General features: G+C 41.5%; 1 protein-coding gene across 2 annotated transcripts in view; it reads right to left on the minus strand.

The window, feature by feature from the left end:
- Positions 1 to 21,670, minus strand: part of LOC120932456 (histidine--tRNA ligase, cytoplasmic-like) — a 184,115-nt gene that overhangs the window by 94,733 nt on the left and 67,712 nt on the right. For both annotated transcript variants that reach the window (XM_040344818.1, XM_040344817.1), the window contains exons 7-8: positions 19,479 to 19,586; positions 514 to 612 (exon numbers count right to left, since the gene is read on the minus strand). In XM_040344818.1, coding sequence (XP_040200752.1) covers positions 514 to 612; positions 19,479 to 19,586 — 207 coding nt within the window. The remainder of the gene's footprint in view (positions 1 to 513; positions 613 to 19,478; positions 19,587 to 21,670) is intronic.

Here is a 21,670-nt window from a genome sequence, read left to right on the forward strand (position 1 = left end):
ATAAAAAAAATTATATATATATATATATATATATATATATATATATATATATATATATATGTATAAATATATAAATATAAATATAAAAAAAGAAAAAAAAAAGAAATAAAAGAAAATAATATAAAAAAAAAAAAAAAAAAAAAAAAAAATTGTCCCTTTAATAAAAAATAAAATATATATTTTTTTTTAATAAAAAATAAATAAAAAAAGGGGGGTTGCCATCTAGGGCCCTGTGGGCCTCCGGACCCCAGGGGGTTGCCATCCGGGCCCCTGAGGACCTCCGGGCCCCTTACAGGTATAATTCCTGTACCCCCCTGATGGCGGCCCTGACGATAGATCCCCATTATACAGCTAGCTCATCCATCTTAATCTTGTGATAAACTTATGAAAATTACATGGCTATTTAATTAAATTAAATCCAATTAAAGCCAATATTGGTCCACAGGGATAGGCTGGCCTAACCCAAGACAACAGCACAGCCAACAGAATCTTACAAATAATAGCTGAAATTACCTTGTCCAGCTTGTCGATGGAGGTGCACACAGTTTTGAGCTTGGATTCTGGGATACCGCAAACAGTTAGAATTCCGGACAAAAGTCTTCGATCATTTACCTAATGTAAAGAAGAAATCTCATCTATATTTTTTATGTTACACAATACATTTTCTTCATGCATACAAAACAGTAATGCCCTGTACACACGAGTGGAATTTCCATTGGAAAAAAGTTTGATGTTTTTCCGACAGAATTCCGCTCAAGCTTGGCTTGCATACACACGGTCACACATAAGCTCTCTGAACTTTCAAGCGTTAAGAACGCTGTGACGTACAACACTATGACAAGGCGGGAAAAAGAAGTTCAATGCTTCCAAGCATGCGTCTAATTGTTTCCGAGCATGCATGTTTTTTCCCTGTCGGAATTGCATACAGACGAATGGATTTTCCGATAGGAATTTTTTTCCGTCAGAAAAATTGAGAACCTGCTCTCAAACTTTTGCTGGCAGAAATTCCGACAGCAAAAGTCTTATGAAGCCTACACACGGTCAGAATTTCCGATGAAAAGCTCACATCAGACTTTTGCTGGCGGAAATTCCGCTCGTGTGTATGGGGCATAACAATAGTCTACTGCAACAAACTTTTCATGAAGTGTAACATTTTAACCAACTACAAATTGTCTTTCACTCTGCAGGAATACAACAATTTGGGGTATGACAATTACTTGTACTTGGAGTAAAATAGAATTCAAACCACTGCACGATTGTTGGAGATCTCTAGATACCCAATAAGACCTGTTATATTTGTGGCAGATAAAAAGGGGAATCTCTCAGTGGGGAAGGTCTCTAGCTGTCCAATGAGGGGATGCATTCTTTAAATGCATCTCGGAATTTAAAAAAAGTTTTAGTTCAAATAAAAAGGAAAAACAAAAAAACGTAAAATAAACTGCATATAGGAAAGGCCCTGGAGCAAGCACCCATCAACATAACCCACCCACTAGACTAAAATATACAGAATGGCCCGGATTCAGAAACATCTGCCTATCTTTAGGCGGGCGTAGCGTATCTCATATACGCTACGCCGCCGTAACTTTGAGAGGCAAGTCCTGTATTCAGAAAGAACTTGCGCCTAAAGTTACGGCGGCGTAGCGTATATTGGCCGGCGTAAGCCAGCGTAATTCAAAATAGGCTGGTAGGGGGCGTGTTATATGCTAATTAGCTGTGACCCCACGTAATTTACATTCTTAACGAACGGCGCATGCGCCGTCCGTGAAAACATCCCAGTGCGCATTCTCCAAATTATGCCGCAAATAGTCAATGCTTTAGACGTGAACGTAACTTACGCACAGCCCTATTCGTGTACGACTTACGCAAACGACGCAAAATTCGACGCTGGCCCGACGTCCATACTCAACATTGGCTACGCCTCATAGAGCAGGGGTAACTTTAAGCCGGAAAAAGCCTTACGTAAACGACGTAAAAAAATGCGCCGGGCGGACGTACGTTTCTGAATTGGCGTATCTACCTAATTTGCATATTCAATGCGGAAATCAACGAAAGCGGCACCTAGCGGCCAGCGTAAATATGCACCCTAAGATACGACGGCGTAGGAGACTTACGCCGCTCGTATCTAGGCAACTGTGAGGCGTATTTGATTCTATGAATCAGGCGCTGAGTTGCGACGGCTTATCTGGAGATACGCCGTTGTTACTTCTTTCTGAATCCGGGCCATTATGTCTAGTAATTGTAAGCATGTAATGTGTGCCATAGGGAATATCTGAAAGCTCTGCTAACTATGCAAGCAAGATTGAGTCTTTGTTGCCGATACCTGCTGTATACTAAGCCAGGAAATCGAAAAATGGTAATAGAGCAGTGTAAAACAAGGAAAAAAGAGGATGCACCAACCTTGCACATTACCCAAGTGGTATATTTAATAATTAAAGAAAAAGATGTATACTCCCAAACAACTAATGATAAAAGCATATCAGAGTCCACAGTATACTCAAAGCGGCGAGGTCACAGAGACAAGTCTCAAAATGCAAGAGGACCCTCCAAATGGCCGACACGTTTTGAGGAGAAAGGGATTTGGGATGTCCCCTTGGGTCCTCTTACATTTTGGGACTTGTCTTGGTCACCTGGACGCTTTGAGTGTACCGTGGACTCCGATATGCTTTTATCACTAGTTGTTTGTGAGTATACATCTTTTTATTTAATTATTAAAGTAGCAGTATAGGCAAAATGTTATTTTTATTTTGGATACAATAAGGGAGGGTTATAACCTGTCAGATTTTTTTTTCGCTATCTGTATCCTATTGCAGAGATTTCCCTTCCCTTCCTGTCCCATAGCCAAACAGGAAGTAAGAAATTAAGGGAATTCCTTAGGGACCCCAAGTCACCAGACTAGTTTTCCTATTGGAAGATTTCCCCTCTATTACTTTTCTGGGGACAACCCAAAATTTGGGATTTTATGTTCTATGGTAAAAAGGACAAATAGAGAGGGTGAATCTCCCTAACAGGGGCACAGACCGCAATAAAAACTGACATCTTCACTCTATCCAAAACAAACAAAAAAAAAAGTTATACTTTAAAGATACCACTTAAGCCAGTGGTTCTCAACCTGTCTAGTGCCGTGACCCCTTGATAAAATTTCCCAAGTTGTGGGGACCCCTAACTATAAAATTATTTTCCTATCGTGGGTTGTCGGCACCCAAGGTAAGACAAGTAATTTGCGCCCCTAACTCATGGACATTTAGCGCTCCCTGAGTCCCTTCCACTCGTACAGTATTAAAACCCCTTATAGTACATTTTAGGATGTACCTCTCTTTGTTCTCCTTTCTTTCCCTTTTATCCCTCTTTATCCTAATTTCTTGTTTGTTATCCCCATCCCTCTCTAGACGTCTTTCTTGTTCTTTCTCTTATTCTTTCTCTCCCATTTTCTTTGTAACTCCCCCTCTTTTCCTCTCCCTTCCATGTATTCTCTATCTTTATTCCTTTTCTTACTCCCTGGTGGGGAGTATGGAATCAGTGGCAGTGCTGGCAGGGAGTTGGGATTCAGTGGCAGTGCTGGTGGGCAGTTGGGATCAGTGGCAGTGCTGGCGGGGAGTTGGGATCAGTGGCAGTGCTGGTGGGGAGTTGGGACTCAGTGGCAGTGCTGGCGAGGAGTTGGGATCAGTGGCAGTGCTGGCGGGAAGTTGGGATCAGTGGCAGTGCTGGTGGGGAGTTGGGATCAGTGGCAGTGCTGGCGGGGAGTTGGGATCAGTGGCACTGCTGGCGGGGAGTTGGGATCAGTGGCACTGCTGGCGGGGAGTTGGGATCAGTGGCACTGCTGGCGGGGAGTTGGGATCAGTGGCACTGCTGGCGGGGAGTTGGGATCAGTCGCAGTGCTGGTGGGGAGTTGGGATCAGCCAAATTAGGTGCTCTTGATCAAGGTCATCTGCTGATCTGAGAACCGTAGTGGGGACTTTTTAAGGCAACTCTAATCACAGGTAGTGTTACTCACTGTCTCCAACTTTGTGGTTTCTCGTAGCAGTGACACCTATGCTGAAATCAGCAGATAGGGTCTCCTCCAGCCCCTCCCACTTCACATTCCTCACCAGTCAGCTGACCTCTAGTCCCTGCCTCCCAGCTATGCCGTGAACTGAATGGGCGGCTGTGAAGAGGCTGACTGGGCGGCCGCAGGCTTCAGGAACAGCCCAGGGGACCCCTGGCAAATCCTCATTTGACCCCCAAGGGGGTCCCGACCCCCAGGTTGAGAACCACTGACTTAAGCAATGTGCAAGGCTGCTGCGCCCTCTCTTCCTTGTTTTACAGTGCTTCTTTTTGGTTTCCTAAGACCCTCAGAGGGCAGCAAACAGACATGTGCAATTTGTTTAGTTTCTAATTCGTTTTTTAACGAAAATTCTGAAATTCCTTAATTCCGAATTTTTATATTAACAAATTTTTTATTTCCGAATTTTCAGACTTCCAAAAATTTCGAATTTCCGGATTTCTGAAAAGTCCAATTTTCGTATTTCCGAAATTTTCGTATTTCCGAATTTTCAGACTTCCGAAATTTCGAATTTTTTAATTTCCGAATTTTTAATTTCCGAATTTTCGTATTTCCGAATTTTTTTTATTTCCGAATTTTCATATTTCCGAATTTCGGAAATTCGGAAATACAAACTTTTTTGTTTTTTTTTTAATTTCCAAATTTTAGAATTTTCAAACTTCGAATATTCGAATTTTTCAATTTTCGAATTTTTCATTTTCGAATTTCGAATATTTGAATTTGCAAATTTTTTTATTAGAATTTTCCCATTTTTCGAATTTTCATTTTAGAACTTTAGATTTTTGAATGTTAGGGAAATTTTAAATTTTTTTATTTTCGAATTTTCGATTTTTTCATTTTCGATAATTCGAAAGTGAAAAATGTGAATGAAAAATTTGAAAATGAAAAATTCGAAATTAAAAAATTCGAATATTCAAAATGTGAAAATTCGAGAAAGAAAAATTCGAAAATGAAAAATCGATTTTTCTAATTTTTCAATTTTCTAAATTTCGAATTTTCTATTTTTCTAAATTTTGAATTTTCTATTTTTTCATTTTCGAATTTTCGATTTTTCTATTTTCGAAAATTCGAAAGTGAAAAATTCGAAAATGAAAAATTCGAAAATCGAAAATGAAAAATTCGAAATTGAGAAATTCGAAATTGAAAAATTCGAATATTCAAAATTTGAAAATTCGAGAAAGAAAAATTCGATTTTTTTTTTTCGAATTTTCAAAAAAACGAATGAGACAAAAACGATTTTTTTTTTGAATTTCCCGAATTTACGAAAAAATAAAAAAAACAAAAATAACAAACGAAAAAAACGTTTTTTTTGGCAGTGCACATGTCTAGCAGCAAAGCCTATGCCTGTACTGTAATTATTATGGACTTGTGATCCATCTACAACCATTACACCACTTTTGAGAGCAGGGAATTGTCTTTTCTGCAGTAATAAAGCAGTACTGGCACATAGCATAGTGCCACACCAATAACTATTTAAACTCCAACACCTCACAAAGTATATGGCATCTGCTTTTCCTAAATTGCTTCAGTTAAACTTTTTATCCCAATAATCTAGTGGCATGTGCCAAACTCCACCACTAGAGGCAAAAAGAGCGCGCAGCGGGGAAACTCTGTGTTGGCCGTGTCCCTTGGATCAGAGTGGCCGTTTGCGATGCGATCTGTGCGGCCAATGAGAGATGATCTCATATGTAGACATATGAGATCATCTCTCATTGCCGTTTTACACAGAGACAGCTGTGCTGTCTCTGGAGAGGAGACCGATCTGTGTCCCTTGTACATAGGGACATAGATCGGTCACCCCCCTCCACCTACAGTTAGAACACAATACAGGGATACATTTAACCCCTTCCTCACCCCCTTGTGTTAACCCCTTCAATGCCAGTCACATTTATACTGTAATTAGTGCATATTTATAGCACTGATCGCAGTATAAATGTGAATGGCGCCAAAAATGTGTCAAAAGTGTCCGATGTGTCCGCCATAACGTCGCAGTCCCAATACAAATCGCAGATCGCCGCCATTTCTAGTAAAACAAAAAATAATAAAAAATAATAAATTCTGTCCCCTATTTTTTAGGCGCTATAACTTTTGCGCAAACCAGTCGCTTATTGCGATTTTTTTTTTTTTTTACCAAAAATATGTAGAATACGTATCGGCCTAAACTGAGAAAAAAAATGTGTTTTTTTTTTTTTAAATTGGGATATTTATTACAGCAACAAGTAAAAAATATTGTATTTTTTCAAAATTGTCGCTCTTTTTTGTTTATAGCGCAAAAAATAAAAACCGCACAGGCGATCAAATACCACCAAAAGAAAGCTCTATTTGTGGGGAAAAAAGGACGTCAATTTTGCTTGGGAGCCACGTCGCACGACCGCGCAATTGTTAGTTAAAGCGACGCAGTGCCGGAAGCTGAAATTTCACCTGGGCAGGAGGGGGGTATATGTGCCCAGTAAGCAAGTGGTTAATGATTAGTCCACTACAAAACTCATTTATATGGCCATAAAAGATAAAAATAAAAAAGTTGGTGTTTCACACATCCACGCTGGAAATTTTATGATCTTAATTTTTAAGTTTCTTCACATTTTGCGACACGGACTGTTTATTGCATGAACTAATAATTTATCACTTTTATTGATATGTGATATTGACACTGTACCTTATGGACTTTATTTAAAATAGAAGTATGGGCTTTCCAAAAAAAAAAAACATTATACTCATTATACAGCATTCATCTGATGCTGCAGCTGTCCCCCGTCAGCTTGGCAGTGAGAACCGAGTGATCAAACACTGCAGATCGCTCAATTCTCCCCCCTGACTGTCAGTCATAGGCTCTCTGCTCTGTCCCTCCAGCCTTTACTGGAGCGCTGGGCTGTGGTAGGGGTGGGAGGGGCTGGTTCAGGCTCTCAGCAAATCACTGAGAGCCTGAGCCAGCTGGCGGTCCAGGCTTCTGGGGGAATCCCGACCATATGGTTGGGATTTTTCAGACCCTGGACCTGCTTTGTGACGTATTAATTTGATGATAATTAAACAGCTTTTATTTCTTTGCCTAAGCCCAGGTTCACACTGAGCTGCAGGAATGAAGCCGTGCGAGTTCAGCCGAACTAGCACGATTTCAGTCCCGATTTCGAAAACGATTTCAGAGATTTGCACAGATGTATATCACAGCCCAAAATCATAAGTAATACAGAAACTACTTTTTGAAATCGGTGCAGCGCCGCAGATGCGGTGTTGCACTGATTAGGACGGTGCCATTGACGGAAATTTGACATGTCAAATTGCATGTCAAAACGCTCCTTCGAGCAGAAGTGTTTTTTTTCCCCACAAACCCTCCTATATAGTATTTTCTTAACCACTGTATAAACAAAACAAAAAGCTGGAACAAACATTTTCACACTTTTTCGAGCTCTTTTGGGCACTAGCTTCTCTCAAAAAATGTGAGTTTGGGGGAGACTCTAGAAGAGGAGGATCTGTGCTGCTCTGTGCAAAAAAAACAACTGCACAGAGGAGGCAAGAAAGAAAGAAAGAAAGAAAAAGAAAAAAATTATAAACAAGACTTTACAATCACTATAAGTGATTACCAAGCCCTTTCTTAGGCTACTTTCACACTGGGGCGGTGCCAGTGTTAGCGATAAAGCACTTCTTGTTTTAGTGGCACTATACCACGATTATAGCGGCGCTTTTTGGCCGCTGGCGGATCGCTTTTAACCCCCTCTATCGACCAAAGAAAGGGTTAAAAGCACCCGTGTTGCACGCTGCTGAATCGCTTTGTAGGCCCTTTCGCTAGCGCTACCTATTCATTTGAAAGCGCAGGGCATTTTGGGAGCGATGTATACACCCAAATATCACGGGCATAGTAATTGATCCATTTTTAATCTGTACTCAAGGGCATACGAAAATCATTGGTTCTGTATATGGAATATAATACAAATATCCAGTTAAATAACAGAAAGATAAGACACAGGCATAATAGAATATTTATAAAAAGGGGAGTTGTGTCAGCATCAGCTGCCTTCCTGCAATTAAAATAATTCTAAAAACACCATAAAAAAAATACACAAGGCCAAAAAACAAACACACACTTAAAGCGGTACTAAAGTGTATGTAAAGGAAATGTGATTTGTTTTTTAAATAACATGTTATACTTACCTGCTCTGTACAATGGTTTTGAACAGAGCACCCCCGATCCTCCTCTTTTTGGGTCCCCCATTGGCACTCTGGGCCCCTCCCCCTTGCCGAGTGCCTCCATAGTATTACTATGGAGGCACTTGTTCATGTTTGCTGGCTCTCTGTGTCCATAAGTCACAGAGAGCATGGCTCAGTCTGGCCCCTCCTCACTGGCTGTGATTGACAGCAGCGGGTTAGCCAATGGCTCCTGCATCTCAGCCAATGAGGAACAAGAGACCTGGGAGAGTCTCAGCACTCATGCGTGTCGATGGATCGATATTTGGCTTAGGTAAGTATCCAGTAACAAAACCTTCAGCTTTTAGAACCACTTTAAACCCTCCCCAAAATGTTTTAATAAATTGCAGCCTACCTATCAGATGTGTTGGCTGCACTTGTTTTCTTTTTTAGCCCCCCCCCCCCCCCCCCCCCACATTATTTAACCCAGTAAACCAGCCAGTAAAACACTTCCTGTGATTGCATTCTGAATGAAATAGTAAAACAGACACCTTTGTATAGCAGCACTGTCAGTCTGGGGGGAGAGCGTTAAAGTTATACCAGCGGATTTCGATGGAGGTAACTAACAAACTGAAGACTCTAGCTCAAAGCAGCACAGCAAACAGTTTTATTTCCTTTTGGGATAAAGGTTTTACATAAATGATTAAAAGCTGGCCATTGTAAGCACCCCTTACTGGCAAATAATTTTTCTCAAACTTCTAACTGCTACTTTGTCTGGACAGCTTGGTTAAAGAAAACTAAAAAATAACAGACTTACTAGCCTGATGACCAGGTGAAAAAAAAGAGAAAAAGCCTGAAAAAATAAAACTAACAATTTTTCATCTTCGAATTTGTATTTGGGTTTCACTTTAACCACTTAAGCCCCGGACCATATTGCTGGTCAATGACCGAGCCACTTTTTGCGAGTTGGCACTGCGTCGCTTTAACCGACAATTGCGCGGTCGTGCGACGTGGCTCCCAAACAAAATTGGCGTCCTTTTTTCCCAAAAAATAGAGCTTTCTTTTGGTGGTATTTGATCACGGTTTTTAGTTTTTGCGCTATAAACAAATAGAGCGACAATTTTGAAAAAAAAATTTTTTTTTTACTTTTTGCTGTAATAAATATCCCCCAAAAATATATAAAAAAAAAAATTTTTTCTCAGTTTAGGCCGATACATATTCTTCTACAAATTTTTCGTAAAAGAAAAAAAAAAATCGCAATAAGCGTTTGATTGGTTTACGCAAAAGTTATAGGGCTACATTCAAGTAGCCCGCCATAAGTTTGTGCGGGCGTAGCATATGTTATTTACGCCGCCGCAACTTACACGGGCAAGTGCAGTATTCACAAACCACTTGCTCTGTAAGTTGCGGCGGCGTAGCGTAAATGGGGCCGGCGTAAGCGTGCCTAATTCAAATGAGTATGAGGGGGGGGCGTGTTTTATGCAAATGGGTGGTGACCCGACGTGATTGACGTTTTTCCCGAACAGCGCATGCGCCGTCCGTGGAATTTCCCAGTGTGCATTGCTCCAAAGTACGCCGCAAGGACGTCATTGGTTTCGACGTGAACGTAAATTACGTCCAGCCCTATTCGCGAACGACTTACGCAAACGACGTAAAAAATACAAAATTCAACGCGGGAACGACGTCCATACTTAACATTGCGTACGCCTCATAATAGCAGGAGCAACCTTACGCCGAAAAAGCCTAACGTAAACGACGTAAAAAAATAGCGCCGGGCATATGTACATTTGTGAATCGATGTATCTAAGTCATTTGCATATTCTACGCCGAAGACGACGGAAGCGCAACCTAGCGGCCAGCGTAAATATGCACCCTAAGATACGACGGTGTAAGAGACTTACGCCAGTCAGATCTTAGGCTAATGTCGGCGTATCTTGCTTTCTGAATACAGAAAAAAGATACCCCGGCGCAGCTTTGAATTTACGCAGCGTATCTATAGATACGCCGGCGTAAATCAATGCTGAATCTAGCCCAGTGCATTTACAAAATAGGGGATAGTTTTATGGCATTTTTATTATTATTATTTTTTTTACTAGTAATGGCGTCGATCAGCGATTTTTATCAGTACTGCGACATTATGGCGGACACTTCGGACACTTTTGACACATTTTTGGGACCCATTGGCATTTTTATAGCAATCAGTGCTATAAAAATGCATTGATTACTATAAAAATGCCACTGGCAGGGAAGGGGTTAACACTAGGGGGCGAGAAAGGGGTTAAGTATGTTCCCTGGGTGTGTTCTAACTGAAGGGGGGGGTGGACTGACTTGGGGAAATGACTGATCGCTGTTCATACATTGTATGAACAGACGATCAGGCATTTCTCCCCCCTTTCCACTACAGGAACGGAGGCATTACCTCTTTGTTTCAGAAGACCTGCAAGAGCTACATGGAGGTCTGATAATCTGAGCAGCGACTCAGAAATTAAGCAAAGAAGGGGTTAGGAGCAGAACTCTAGTTAGTAACCTGTAGAAATTACCTCTGGTACCCAGGCATCTAAAAAGCTGTATTTTTCAAAGGCCAACAGATATTTTGGTGTGCTCTTTCATACTGAAAATGATTTGTCTCCAGTTTATGGCATATGCAGGCTCAGGGCGTTCAATGAAACTGGGCTTCTGGACTGGATTTTGCCTTAGAGGTTGGAATCTTTGCGTAACAAAGAAAATTTTTTAAAAATCAGAGAAAAGGTGAGACTTACCAGTTTGAGGCCTAAGCCCTCACATGGGTATACACTTAAGCACACCCATGTGAACAAGGCCTTAAAAACCTAATTTCTATGTCCAATCTGAAATTATATAGTATATGTGCATAGGAACATAAGTTATACAAGATAAACCTTAACGTACACAAACATTATTAGAGTAACTAAACCCAATAATATAGGCTGTAATATTTGTAATATATTACAGTTTACCATTCCCCAAGTTTTCACCAAGAAAGAAAATACTTGGTGAACCTGCCAGGAATTCAGTGTCCTTGTCACTTCCTGTGACCTGAACTGGAAGAAGTTATCTTTTTATTTTGTGACGTTATCTTCTTTCATTGTTATCTCTCTTTTGTAAAGCCAGCCATAGATGGTTCGATTCTTGGCCGTTCCCTGCTGAACTGGATGAGATTCAAACCATGTATGGGCAGGCTTGTACGTGTACCCAAGTTGATCATTTGTCCAACTTGGGTACAACCAGTCTGTCTGATTTTGAATGCGATTATTGCCAATGACTATAGTCGTTGGCAACAATTATTGTGTTCTCCTGGCCAGGACAGCTTCACAGCCAGAGGACAAGCTAGCTCTGCGGGAGGCATTCCCCCATCCACACTGACTGTGTTGATGGGGGAGTTTGAGCGATTTTCTTTCCTGCAACCACAGAAGAAAATCAATCCATCTATGGCCATCTTAAATTACTAATCTTCCCATCCCCCTCATAAAGCAAGAATGTTTAGCTTGGGTGCCAACCATGGCTCCATCCATTAATACAATGATGTAAGTTAGGCATCACTAAATTGGGGAATCGCAGTTTGGATCCAGACCAAGTAATTTAGGAGCCTTCCTTCTCCCTGACCTCTGTCATTCTCAAGGCAGCACGGAGAGCGGGAGGCAGGAGGAGATAGCAATGAGAAAGCGGGAGCAGAGCCACACTGGATGGAGAGTGGGAGCAGGAGCTGCACGAGATAACTTTCCAGATTAACTAGCAGGTGATTGGTTGCTAGGACGCCGGATGGCCTAGCAATCAATCACTAGCTTGTTAATAGGAAAAGTTAACCTCAGAAGCCCCCTACTCCCGCACCCCCCATCAAGTGCTGTTGTGCCTCCTGGCTGCTCTCTTTTAGGTAGGCAAAATGATATGGCTGTGGAGGGAGGGGGTAGCATGAAGACGGCAGTGCTGTGTGTGTGTGAGGTGATTTGAAGGGGGTGACAGATGTGAAGGGGGGTGAGCACTTTATTTTGGCAGGAGGGCGGTAGGGTGATGTGAAAGGGGAACCGTGCTGTGGGGGAGGGTAATGTGAAGTGGGGCAAGTGGGGGGGGTGTAAAAGGAGCAGTGCTCTGGGGGTTATGTGAAGGGGGCAAGTGATGGAGGGGAGGTAGATTTGTAGGAACAGTGCTGTGTGTGGTGGGGGGGCAGATGTAAAGGGGGTAGTGCTGTGGGGGAGAGATGTAAAGGGGGGAAGTGATGTGGGGGGGGGTGTAAAGGCAGTGCTGTGGAGGGAGATCTGAAGGGGGGCACTGCTGTGGAGAGAAGATGTGAGGTAAAGGGGGTGATTTGAAGCAGACAATGCTGTGGAAGGGGTGACATAAAGAGAGGACAAGTGCTGTGGGGAGGGGTGATGTGAAGGGGGCAGTGCTGTGGGGGCTGATGCAAGTTTATATGAAGGGGCAGTGGACACTAATTCTAAGGGGAAACTGATGTAAAGTGGGTGACTGATGTGTGGGGGACTGAAGACTCTGATCTGAGAACAGAATTGTGATATAAAATGAGGGGGCTATGACTGGAAAGATCCGCAACATCTAAGAACTGGTAAGCAGCAATAAATATTTTTTTTGTTTTGTTTTTAGTTTTCGATACACTCTCATTTTCTTTTCTTTTTTTGCCAAATGATAATAAAGATTTAATTTCAAATATACGTTTGTATGACAAGTTAAAACAAATACTTTTTTAATATTGTGACATTAGCAAAAGTAAGGCGTTACTGTAAGCTCAATAATAAACCATAAATGAGCCCATACATAAAAAAAAAAGTAAAAATGCAGAGAATGCAAATAAAAAAAAATATATATATAAAAATATAATAAGTCCCATCATTTTCTCTTTAAAATTAATCTTTCATGAAGCAGTGCTGCCATCTTTTAACAGATATGAGCAGGCTGATCAGATTGCTGTACATAACAAAGGTGCACTACTAGTCCACTAGGTTTTCAGTTTTGAATCATACAAGTTTTTATAATGATACAATTTGTATTTTCTTTATGATACAGGAGCAATCCAGCTGTTAAGACACCCGATTTTACATTACCATTTCCTGTTCCTCCAAAAAAAAAAAAAAAAAAAAAGTCACACTTCAAATTAAATACAGTATATAGTAAGGTCACCTACAGTGGGCTAGATCTAGATGCTTGGTGTGGGTTGTGAAGTTGGCTGGGCATTGTTATACACAGCCTATGGCACACATGACCTGTTTTGTTTGATGAATGTGGGCCATCTTTCAGTTCATTGAGTGAATTATCTCATTTGTCTTTAGTCCCCTTGATGCATGGTCCAACATAGTGAATGGTTTATTTTAATAATCTTAGCTCTTGCAATCAGAGTACATTTTTAGTGATTTTTTTTTTCTAAGTTAATTTTTTTAATCCACTACGTATCCTTCAATAAAAAGAAAAAAATATTTAAGGTCATGAAAACCCCTTTGTCATTGCTCTTACTGGAAGGAAATAGAGGCACTGTGCCAATAGATGTCCGGTCACAGACAGAATGAAGTTTTCTGAGCAAGTAATCAATTACATGCCCCAGACAAACAAAGTTTGTGGTTTACAGAGCAAGGTTTGCTTGCTATAGGACATAAGCAAGCAGCATTACAATGAGATTGAAAGAAAATAAAAGCCATTTTATGGGGTTGAGCACTGCAGCTTATTAAAAGGCAGCAAACTGGCCTCAACTATATGAGGTGATAGACTGTACTACTGATACACACACAAATAACATTTATAATGCCGCGTACACACCATCGTTTTCTGCGATGGAAAAATGCGACGCTTTATGTGCTTTAAAAAAACGTCATTTTTCAAACTTCAATTTGAACAACGACGTAGCATACACACCATCGCTTTTTCACAACGCTCTAGCACAGCGCAGTTCCGTCAATCACGCACGACGTCACTATAAAGGGTCGTTTCCATGCGGAAGACGGCCTCTTTTGCTGATATCGTGTTGCTGCGTGTTAGTAAAAGTTTGGTGAGATACGATTCGTGATTTTCAGTGACTGTGCTTTAAATTTCGTTTTCTTGTCTATAAGCTGAAAAACACCTTAACGAATGTGCTGATTCCATTCTGAACAGTCGTTTTACATGAATGAGCGCTGCCGTCTCCTAACTTGCTTCTGAGCATGCGCGGGCTTAAATCGACGTTTTTACGTACACACGGTCAATGTTTAGAACACAGAAAACGACGTCGGCCAAAAACGACACATAAAATTGAAGCATGCTTCAATTTTTTTCTGTCGTTTTTTAGAAGACATAAAACGACGTTTTTGCCCACACACGGTCAATTAAATTGACGTTTTTGAAAATGACGTTTTTTTCCATCGCAGAAAACGATGGTGTGTACGCGGCATAAGTCTTATCAGTGGGCGATTGGGAGATTGGCTGTTTGTGATGAATTACTTTACATAAATTACTGATTATACACAAATTTGGCAACTATTGATTTGTACTCTATAAATTCTCATTATTTATTCGTCAAGTGACCTTTCAAATAATCTATGCACATACACACACAAACACACTATTGCACAATTCACCCTGCTGGTCAGACATCCATTTTGGCGCACTTTCCCAGACAATGAATTTGCTTGTTTTTTAATTAGGGGATTAAACTTGGATGGGGAAAAGGGACGTGGGATTCCCAGATAATGAATCTTTCTTAGTAGAATAAAAGTATTTGCGTCTAGATCAGACAGTCTTTTACTCTTCTGTACATCTCCTCCAGCACACTACTTGAGATCACTTGCTTCACTTCACTGTCCAAATCTAGATTCCTGTCACATTAGCACATGGCTAGGCCTCACTGAATAAGTCCTAACGTTTTCCTGATAGACCTTTACAGGCAAGGGTCTGCAGTCCCCTTTGAGGTAGCAACCAATTTAGAAGAGAAGAATACATGTGCTAATTGATACTTGATGAACTAATGATCCCAGCATGTCCGATGCAAATCCTGCCAGCCCTCCTGGCTGCAGTGACTTGACTTCACAACAACCCCACAGTCTTTCCCTCTGGCTCTACACCCAACTCCTGGCATGTCTATTCCAGAGCTTTCCACTGTGCTTTTCACTCACTGACCCCGGCATGGATCCTTCCTGAATGACTTTCTCTGGATATGCTCCTAATTGTCCTGCTCCTGTTCCAGGACACCTCTCAATGACCGTGTAATGAGAGGCTCTCTCCCAGCTCCCGAGTTTCCAGCCTGAGGTACCCCCCCCCCCAGAAAGGGGGTTCCCTCCGACCACGACAGTCTAACACTCGATCATTCAGTTCATCCACCTGACAACTCCTCACACAGCAGGCTGACCATGGGTATAAATAGGAGTATAAATAGGAGGGGTATAAATAGGAGGCCCACCCCCTGCCAACCCTAGTTGGGGATTGGTCAGGGATCCCACATGTACCCCATGTCACTCCAGCTCTCTGCCCTGCCCCTTTTCCAGAACCTTCTCTCTGGAAACAGAGGAGGTGCCCAAGCGCTGAGAGACATGTCAGTCACCTGCTGCTACACTAAACCACTACCCTGCCACCAGATCAAAACAAACAGGCCTAGCTCACAGCATAGGCCTGCCTAAATTTACCTGTGCTGACAGTAAAAAAATAAAATAAAAACCCACTACTCTAGCACCTACCTAAATGGTAGAGGGTGCTACATGATTATATATATATATATATATATATATATATATATATATATATATATATATATATATGACACACACACAGCGCTTTGTGTTATTTACTCTACAGTAGTGTTTAAACCAGGAGTACGCAACATGGGCCCTCCAGCTGTGGTAAAACTACAAGTCCCATGATACATTGCAAGACCCGACAATCACAGGCGTGACTCCTAGAAGCAGAGGCATGATGGGATTTGTAGTTTCACAGCAGCTGGAGGGTCGAGGTTGTCTACCCCTGGTTTAAACCAATACATATTCAAATATAAAAAATCCCAGTCAAAAGTGTCCATGCCTATTTACTGCTGTGCTTCTATAAAGCTAGTATTCAAGTCATCTCACTTATAATCCAATAGCACCTACTATTAAACTCCTTGCCCCCTGCTGTGATCAGCGTGATCCTCCACCTCCACACCTGACAACTCACCAGATCTCCATGACCTCCTATTCTATAGTGGATCAATAAGTTCTTGTATCCCCCAAGGATTAAATCATCAAGAGCAGTGGTCTCAAACTGGAGGCCCTCCAGCTGTTGCGAAACTACAAGTCCCATGAGGCATTGCAAGGCTCACAGTTACAAGCATGATTCCCACAGGCAGAGGCATGATGGGACTTGTAGTTTTGCAACAGCTGGAAGGCTGGCAATTTGAAATGCCTGATCTAGAGCACCCTCCGCTCCTCAGACCGTTATCTCATGCCACAAATATCACAGGGAAGAAAAAAAAAAAGTCTTCCTCAACCGAATCTCCAGGCAAAGCTAGAACCCCTGTTATGTTTGTACTGCTATCCAGGGCTTCATTAGAGCAATTTACCTTCACTTTCTGTCTCAGTGACAACAGTTCTTTCAGGCAGGAAGTGGGAAAATATGACTTGGGGACACAGAGAAGAAAACAAATCTGAAAGAAGTGCTAGCAATCCCCTGCTCATTTGTCTGTGCTGCTCTTGAGGAGTTGCTCTCACTTCCTACATCGTAATATGTTGGCATTTGGACAGGAAGTGAGGGTAAATATCTCGGATGGCGCCCTGGGTATTTTGTAAAATCCTAACAAATGGTGTAAGCCTTCTGCAATCAAAAACTAAGAAAAAAAAAAAAATTCTAGACATGCAGTTTAAAGGCCAAGTTCACCTGTATTTAGGGTTGATCATGTCACATGTTTAAGCTCCTGTCACCTTTTTCTCCCGATCTGCCCATCTCTATAACAGGGGGTGACGGATCTTCTACCTGCACCTGCTGTCACAATTTAAAAACAGCACACCTGCATGGCATACGTGTCATTTACTCACAGATTTCTGTGAATGAATTAACTACAAGTACCATCAGCCACTGCGTCTACAATGAACTGTGAGGGTGCTGGTGAGTGCTTTCGTAGTTCATTGATTTTTCCTGCAATTCAATAACTGCCTGCCCATATAGGAGGTATGGGCAGACAGTGTTCTGAGAGTCTGCAGGGTCTTGGCATTGCACCCACGATCTGCTCCAGCGTAAAAAAATAATGAATGCACATTTTATATGCAAAAAGATGTGCATTTATCCTTTAAGTAGCAGAAACACAATGATAAGCCATCAATATGCACATTGCTTTCTCCTTCTCTCAAGTAACACTTGTCACGAGTTGTGCATACCATAGAGCCTGCTTGGAGCACAGTCCTGCCCCTCCCTCTCCTAGTTTGAGTGCTGCTGCAGACAGGATAACAAAGACTGATGTCAAGATAGGTCAAAAGTACTTACACTAGTTGTAAGTGGAAAAAAAAAAACTAAAAAGTGTTACTAATCCCACAACAGTAAAATCAGTCTGTATATGCAGTAAATCATGCTGGCTTTATTCACTGTGGAAACTGAAGGGTTAATCCTCTGCGTTGTGTAAAAGGCTGTTTGATCCTGTCTTCTCTCATCCTGTACTCCTGTCCCCAATCCATTTGCTGATAGAACAGAGCGCTAGGGGGAACTCTGCACATGCTCAGTTTGGGGAGTATTGCTAGAGTTTTTATTTTGGAGGATGCATGTGATCAGCAGCTTATATTTACTAAAATAATTGCATTTTCACATTCTGTGTAGTGTGGGAGACCAAATATAATGAAAGCAGGGTCCTGGGTTTAGTAACACTTTAAGTAAAAGTCACGTCAAAGAGCAGACACTACCTGGTTTGATAACCGATAATTAAATCAGAAAGGGGCAACGATTAGGATTGTCTTACTGTTAAAAGGTAATAGAGGGAATCTTATGGTGTGCGTTTTTAAACAGTGCTTTTAAAAGTTTAAAAACTTCAGGTACACTTAGCCACTTGGGATCCGCGCTATGGACGAAAGACGTCCACAGTGCGGCTCTTAAGTGCCGAGTGGACGTCTTTGGACGTCCTATTGTTGTCATTCCCCGTGCACGCCGCTGGGGGCGCGCAGCGGGGAAACAACATGCCCGATGCGTGTGCCTGGCGGCCGTGATGTCCGCCAGACACCCGCGATCGGCGGTGACAGCAGGGACGTGGAGCTCTGTGTGTAAACACAGAGCTCCACGTCCTGTCAGGGAGAGAGGAGACCGATCTGTGTCCCTTGTACATAGGTACACCGCATCGGTCACCTCCCCCAGTCAGTCCCCACACAGTAAGAATACACCCAGGGAATACATTTAACCCCTTCCTGACCCCCTAGTGTTAACCCCTTCACTGCCAGTCACATTTATACAGTAATTAGTGCATTATTATAGCACTGATCCCTGTATAAATGTGAATGGTCCCAAAATTGTTTCAAAAGTGTCCGATACGTCCGCCGCAAAATATCGCAGGCCTGACAAAAAAAACGTAAATCGCTGCCATTACTAGTAAAAAAAATGATAAAAAAAAAATGATAAATCTATCCCCTATTTTGTAGGCGCTATAACTTTTGCGCAAACCAATCAATATACGCTTATTGCAATAAAAATATGTAGAAGAATACGTATCAGCCTAAACCGAGGGAATTTTTTTTTTTTTAAATGGGATATTATTATAACAAAAAGTAAAAAAATATTGTGTTTTTTTCCCAAATTTTCTGTCTATTTATGTTTATAGCGCAAAAAATAAAAAATGGCAGAGGTGATCAAATCACCAAAAGAAAGCTCTATTTGTGGGAAAAAAATGATAAAAATATAATTTGGGTACAGTGTTGTATGACGGCGCAATTGTCATTCAAATTGCGTCAGCGCTGAAAGCTGAAAATTGGTCTGGGCACGAAGGGGGTTTAAGTGCCCAGTAATGAAGTGGTTAAACCAAAAAATATCATACGGTAAAAGCTTTGAAAGCTTACTATACAAAGCAGAATTTAATGGAAGTTGTGGGAGAAGTTCATGTAAAATGAAAAAAAGACTCTTCCATTTTTTTCGTTCTTCCAGACAATGCAAATTGCATCATGTCACCTGTAGAGACGGGGGCATTTCCAGACAGCAATGAAGTATAATGAGACTTCCCAAACGAAATGCTGTGTCAGAACACTCCTGAGAAGTTCTATTTAACACCAATTACACATTCTCCACAAAAAAAGCAGAAGGTGCAAAACCTACAGCCTACCATGCAAAGAAACATATGGTTTTAGTTCATTTCATTAAGTGTGAGTTTTATTTGTTTCAGATCAGCACTTACCTTAATGAGAAAATCTCCCAGTTCCAGCTCACTGAGGATCTCATACATAATCTTCAGACACTCGGCATCGGGGATCATGGGGTCGTAGTGTCCAGCAATGTCAAAGTCCTGCCATGAATATGCATAGGGGGATCAATAGAGACAGGCCAAGCCATGCAAGATAGATGGGGTCACATTTAAAAACTCATACATTTTAAAGAGCACAACAAACATTGTTTTCATAATGCCAGCATGTTGTAAGTATTTAGGAAACTAAAGAACACTTTCCAGCAAAGTAAAAAAAATGTGGAAGCATTTTCAAATCATCAGTTTTAGGATGAACTCCTCGCTGGAAATGCTGTGCTTGTCTTCCATAAAAGACAGAGGCAAAACTGCAACTGCAGAACCACCAATATTCCTTAAAGGGGTTGTTTTTTATTTTCTAAATAGGTTCCTTTAAGCTAGTGCATTGTTGGTTCAATTACCTTTTCCTTCAATTTCCCTTCGAATTTATTTTTTTCTTTGTCTAAATTTCTCACTTCCTGTTTCTCCTCAGTAAGCTTGCCCCCATGTTCTGGCTGGGGGTTAGTACCCAGAACAGCTTACTGAGGAGGAACAGGAAGTGAGAAATTCAGACAAAGAAAAATAAAACACATTTAGAAGGGAAATTGAAGGAAAAGGTAAGTGAACCAACAATGAACTAGCTTAAAGGAACCCATTTAGAAAATAAAAAACAAACCTTTACAACCCCTTTAAAGGGTTTGTTCACCTTTACAAAAAAAAAAAAAAAAAAGCTAGTGCATTGTTGGTTCACTAACTTTTTCCTTCAATTTCCCTTCTAAATGTTTTTTTTCTTTGTTTTCTTTGTCTGAATTTCTCACTTCCTGTTCCTCCTCAGAAAGCTGTTCTGGATGACTAACCCCCCAGCCAGAACGGCTCACATTATGGCGGACACATCGGTCAATTTTGACACATTTTTGGGACAATTGTCATTTTCACAGCAAAAAATGCTATAAAAATGCATTGTTTACTGTGAAAATGACAATTGCAGTTTGGGAGTTGACCACTAGGGGGCGCTGAAGGGGTTAAGTGTGACCTCATATGTGTTTCTGACTGTAGGGGGGCGGGGCTGGACGTGTGACATCATTGATCGGGTTTCCCTATATCAGGAAACACACGATCAGTGACGAACGGGGAAGCTGTTTACACACAGCTCTCCTTGTTCTTCAGCTCCGGGGATCGAACGCGGGACTCCAGCCGCGATCGGGTCCGCGTGTCCCGCGGAGCTTTGGACTGGGTCGCGGGCACGCGCCCGCGACCCACGGCTGGGCACTTAAAGAGGACGTACAGGTACGTGCTTGTGCCCAGCTGTGCCATTCTGTCGACGTATATGTGCAGGAGGCGGTCCTTAAGTGGTTAAAGGAACGTACTTAGAAAATAAAAAAACTAACCTTTATGACCCCTTTAAGCTGGATACACACTATACAATTTTCTGTAAATTTGTTCCTTTAGATTTACCAAAACCATCTAATATGAGGTCAAACTTAACACAATCACACGATCCAATTTTACGACAATAATTGTCTGATGGACGTGTTGTGTCGGATAATCAGACCGTGTGTATGCTCCATCAGACAATTGTTGGTGGAATTAACGACAAAAAATGTTGGCTGTTCTTGCTCACCAACTGTCTGGCAATAAATACGTTACGTCGGCTCATGTGATCGTGTGTACACGAATCCGTCCAAATAAAATCCAAAGTACAAACACGCATGCTTGGAGAAAAATGCTAAACATTAGACAACAATAGCAGAAGTTGCCCAAAGGGTGGCGGTAAAGAGCTAAAAAACCACGTGGTTTGGTGAATGTTGGCTGAAAATGTTCTGCCGTGTGTATGCATACCAAGTTCACGGCCAATGCCCTTCGGGCCAAAATCCACGGAAAAGTCCGATGGAAGTCCGATCGTGTGTATGAGGCTTTAAGAGTTTCGATTTGTATGCAATCAGGCAGGCCCTTGCACAACATTGTTTTGGTAAATCTGAAGGAAATCAGACAACAAAAGTTGTATAGTGTGGTCTAAAGCTAAAGCCTGGTACACAGGATCGGATTTTCAGCAGACAAAGCGTAGGACTTTTGTCCGAAGGGCGTTGGCCAGGAATTTGTCTTGCATACAAGCAGCAAAAACTACATGTTTTTTCAGCTCTTTGATGCGA

The sequence above is a fragment of the Rana temporaria genome, chromosome 3 (assembly GCF_905171775.1).
Source record: "Rana temporaria chromosome 3, aRanTem1.1, whole genome shotgun sequence".
In the NCBI taxonomy this organism is placed as follows: domain Eukaryota; kingdom Metazoa; phylum Chordata; class Amphibia; order Anura; family Ranidae; genus Rana; species Rana temporaria.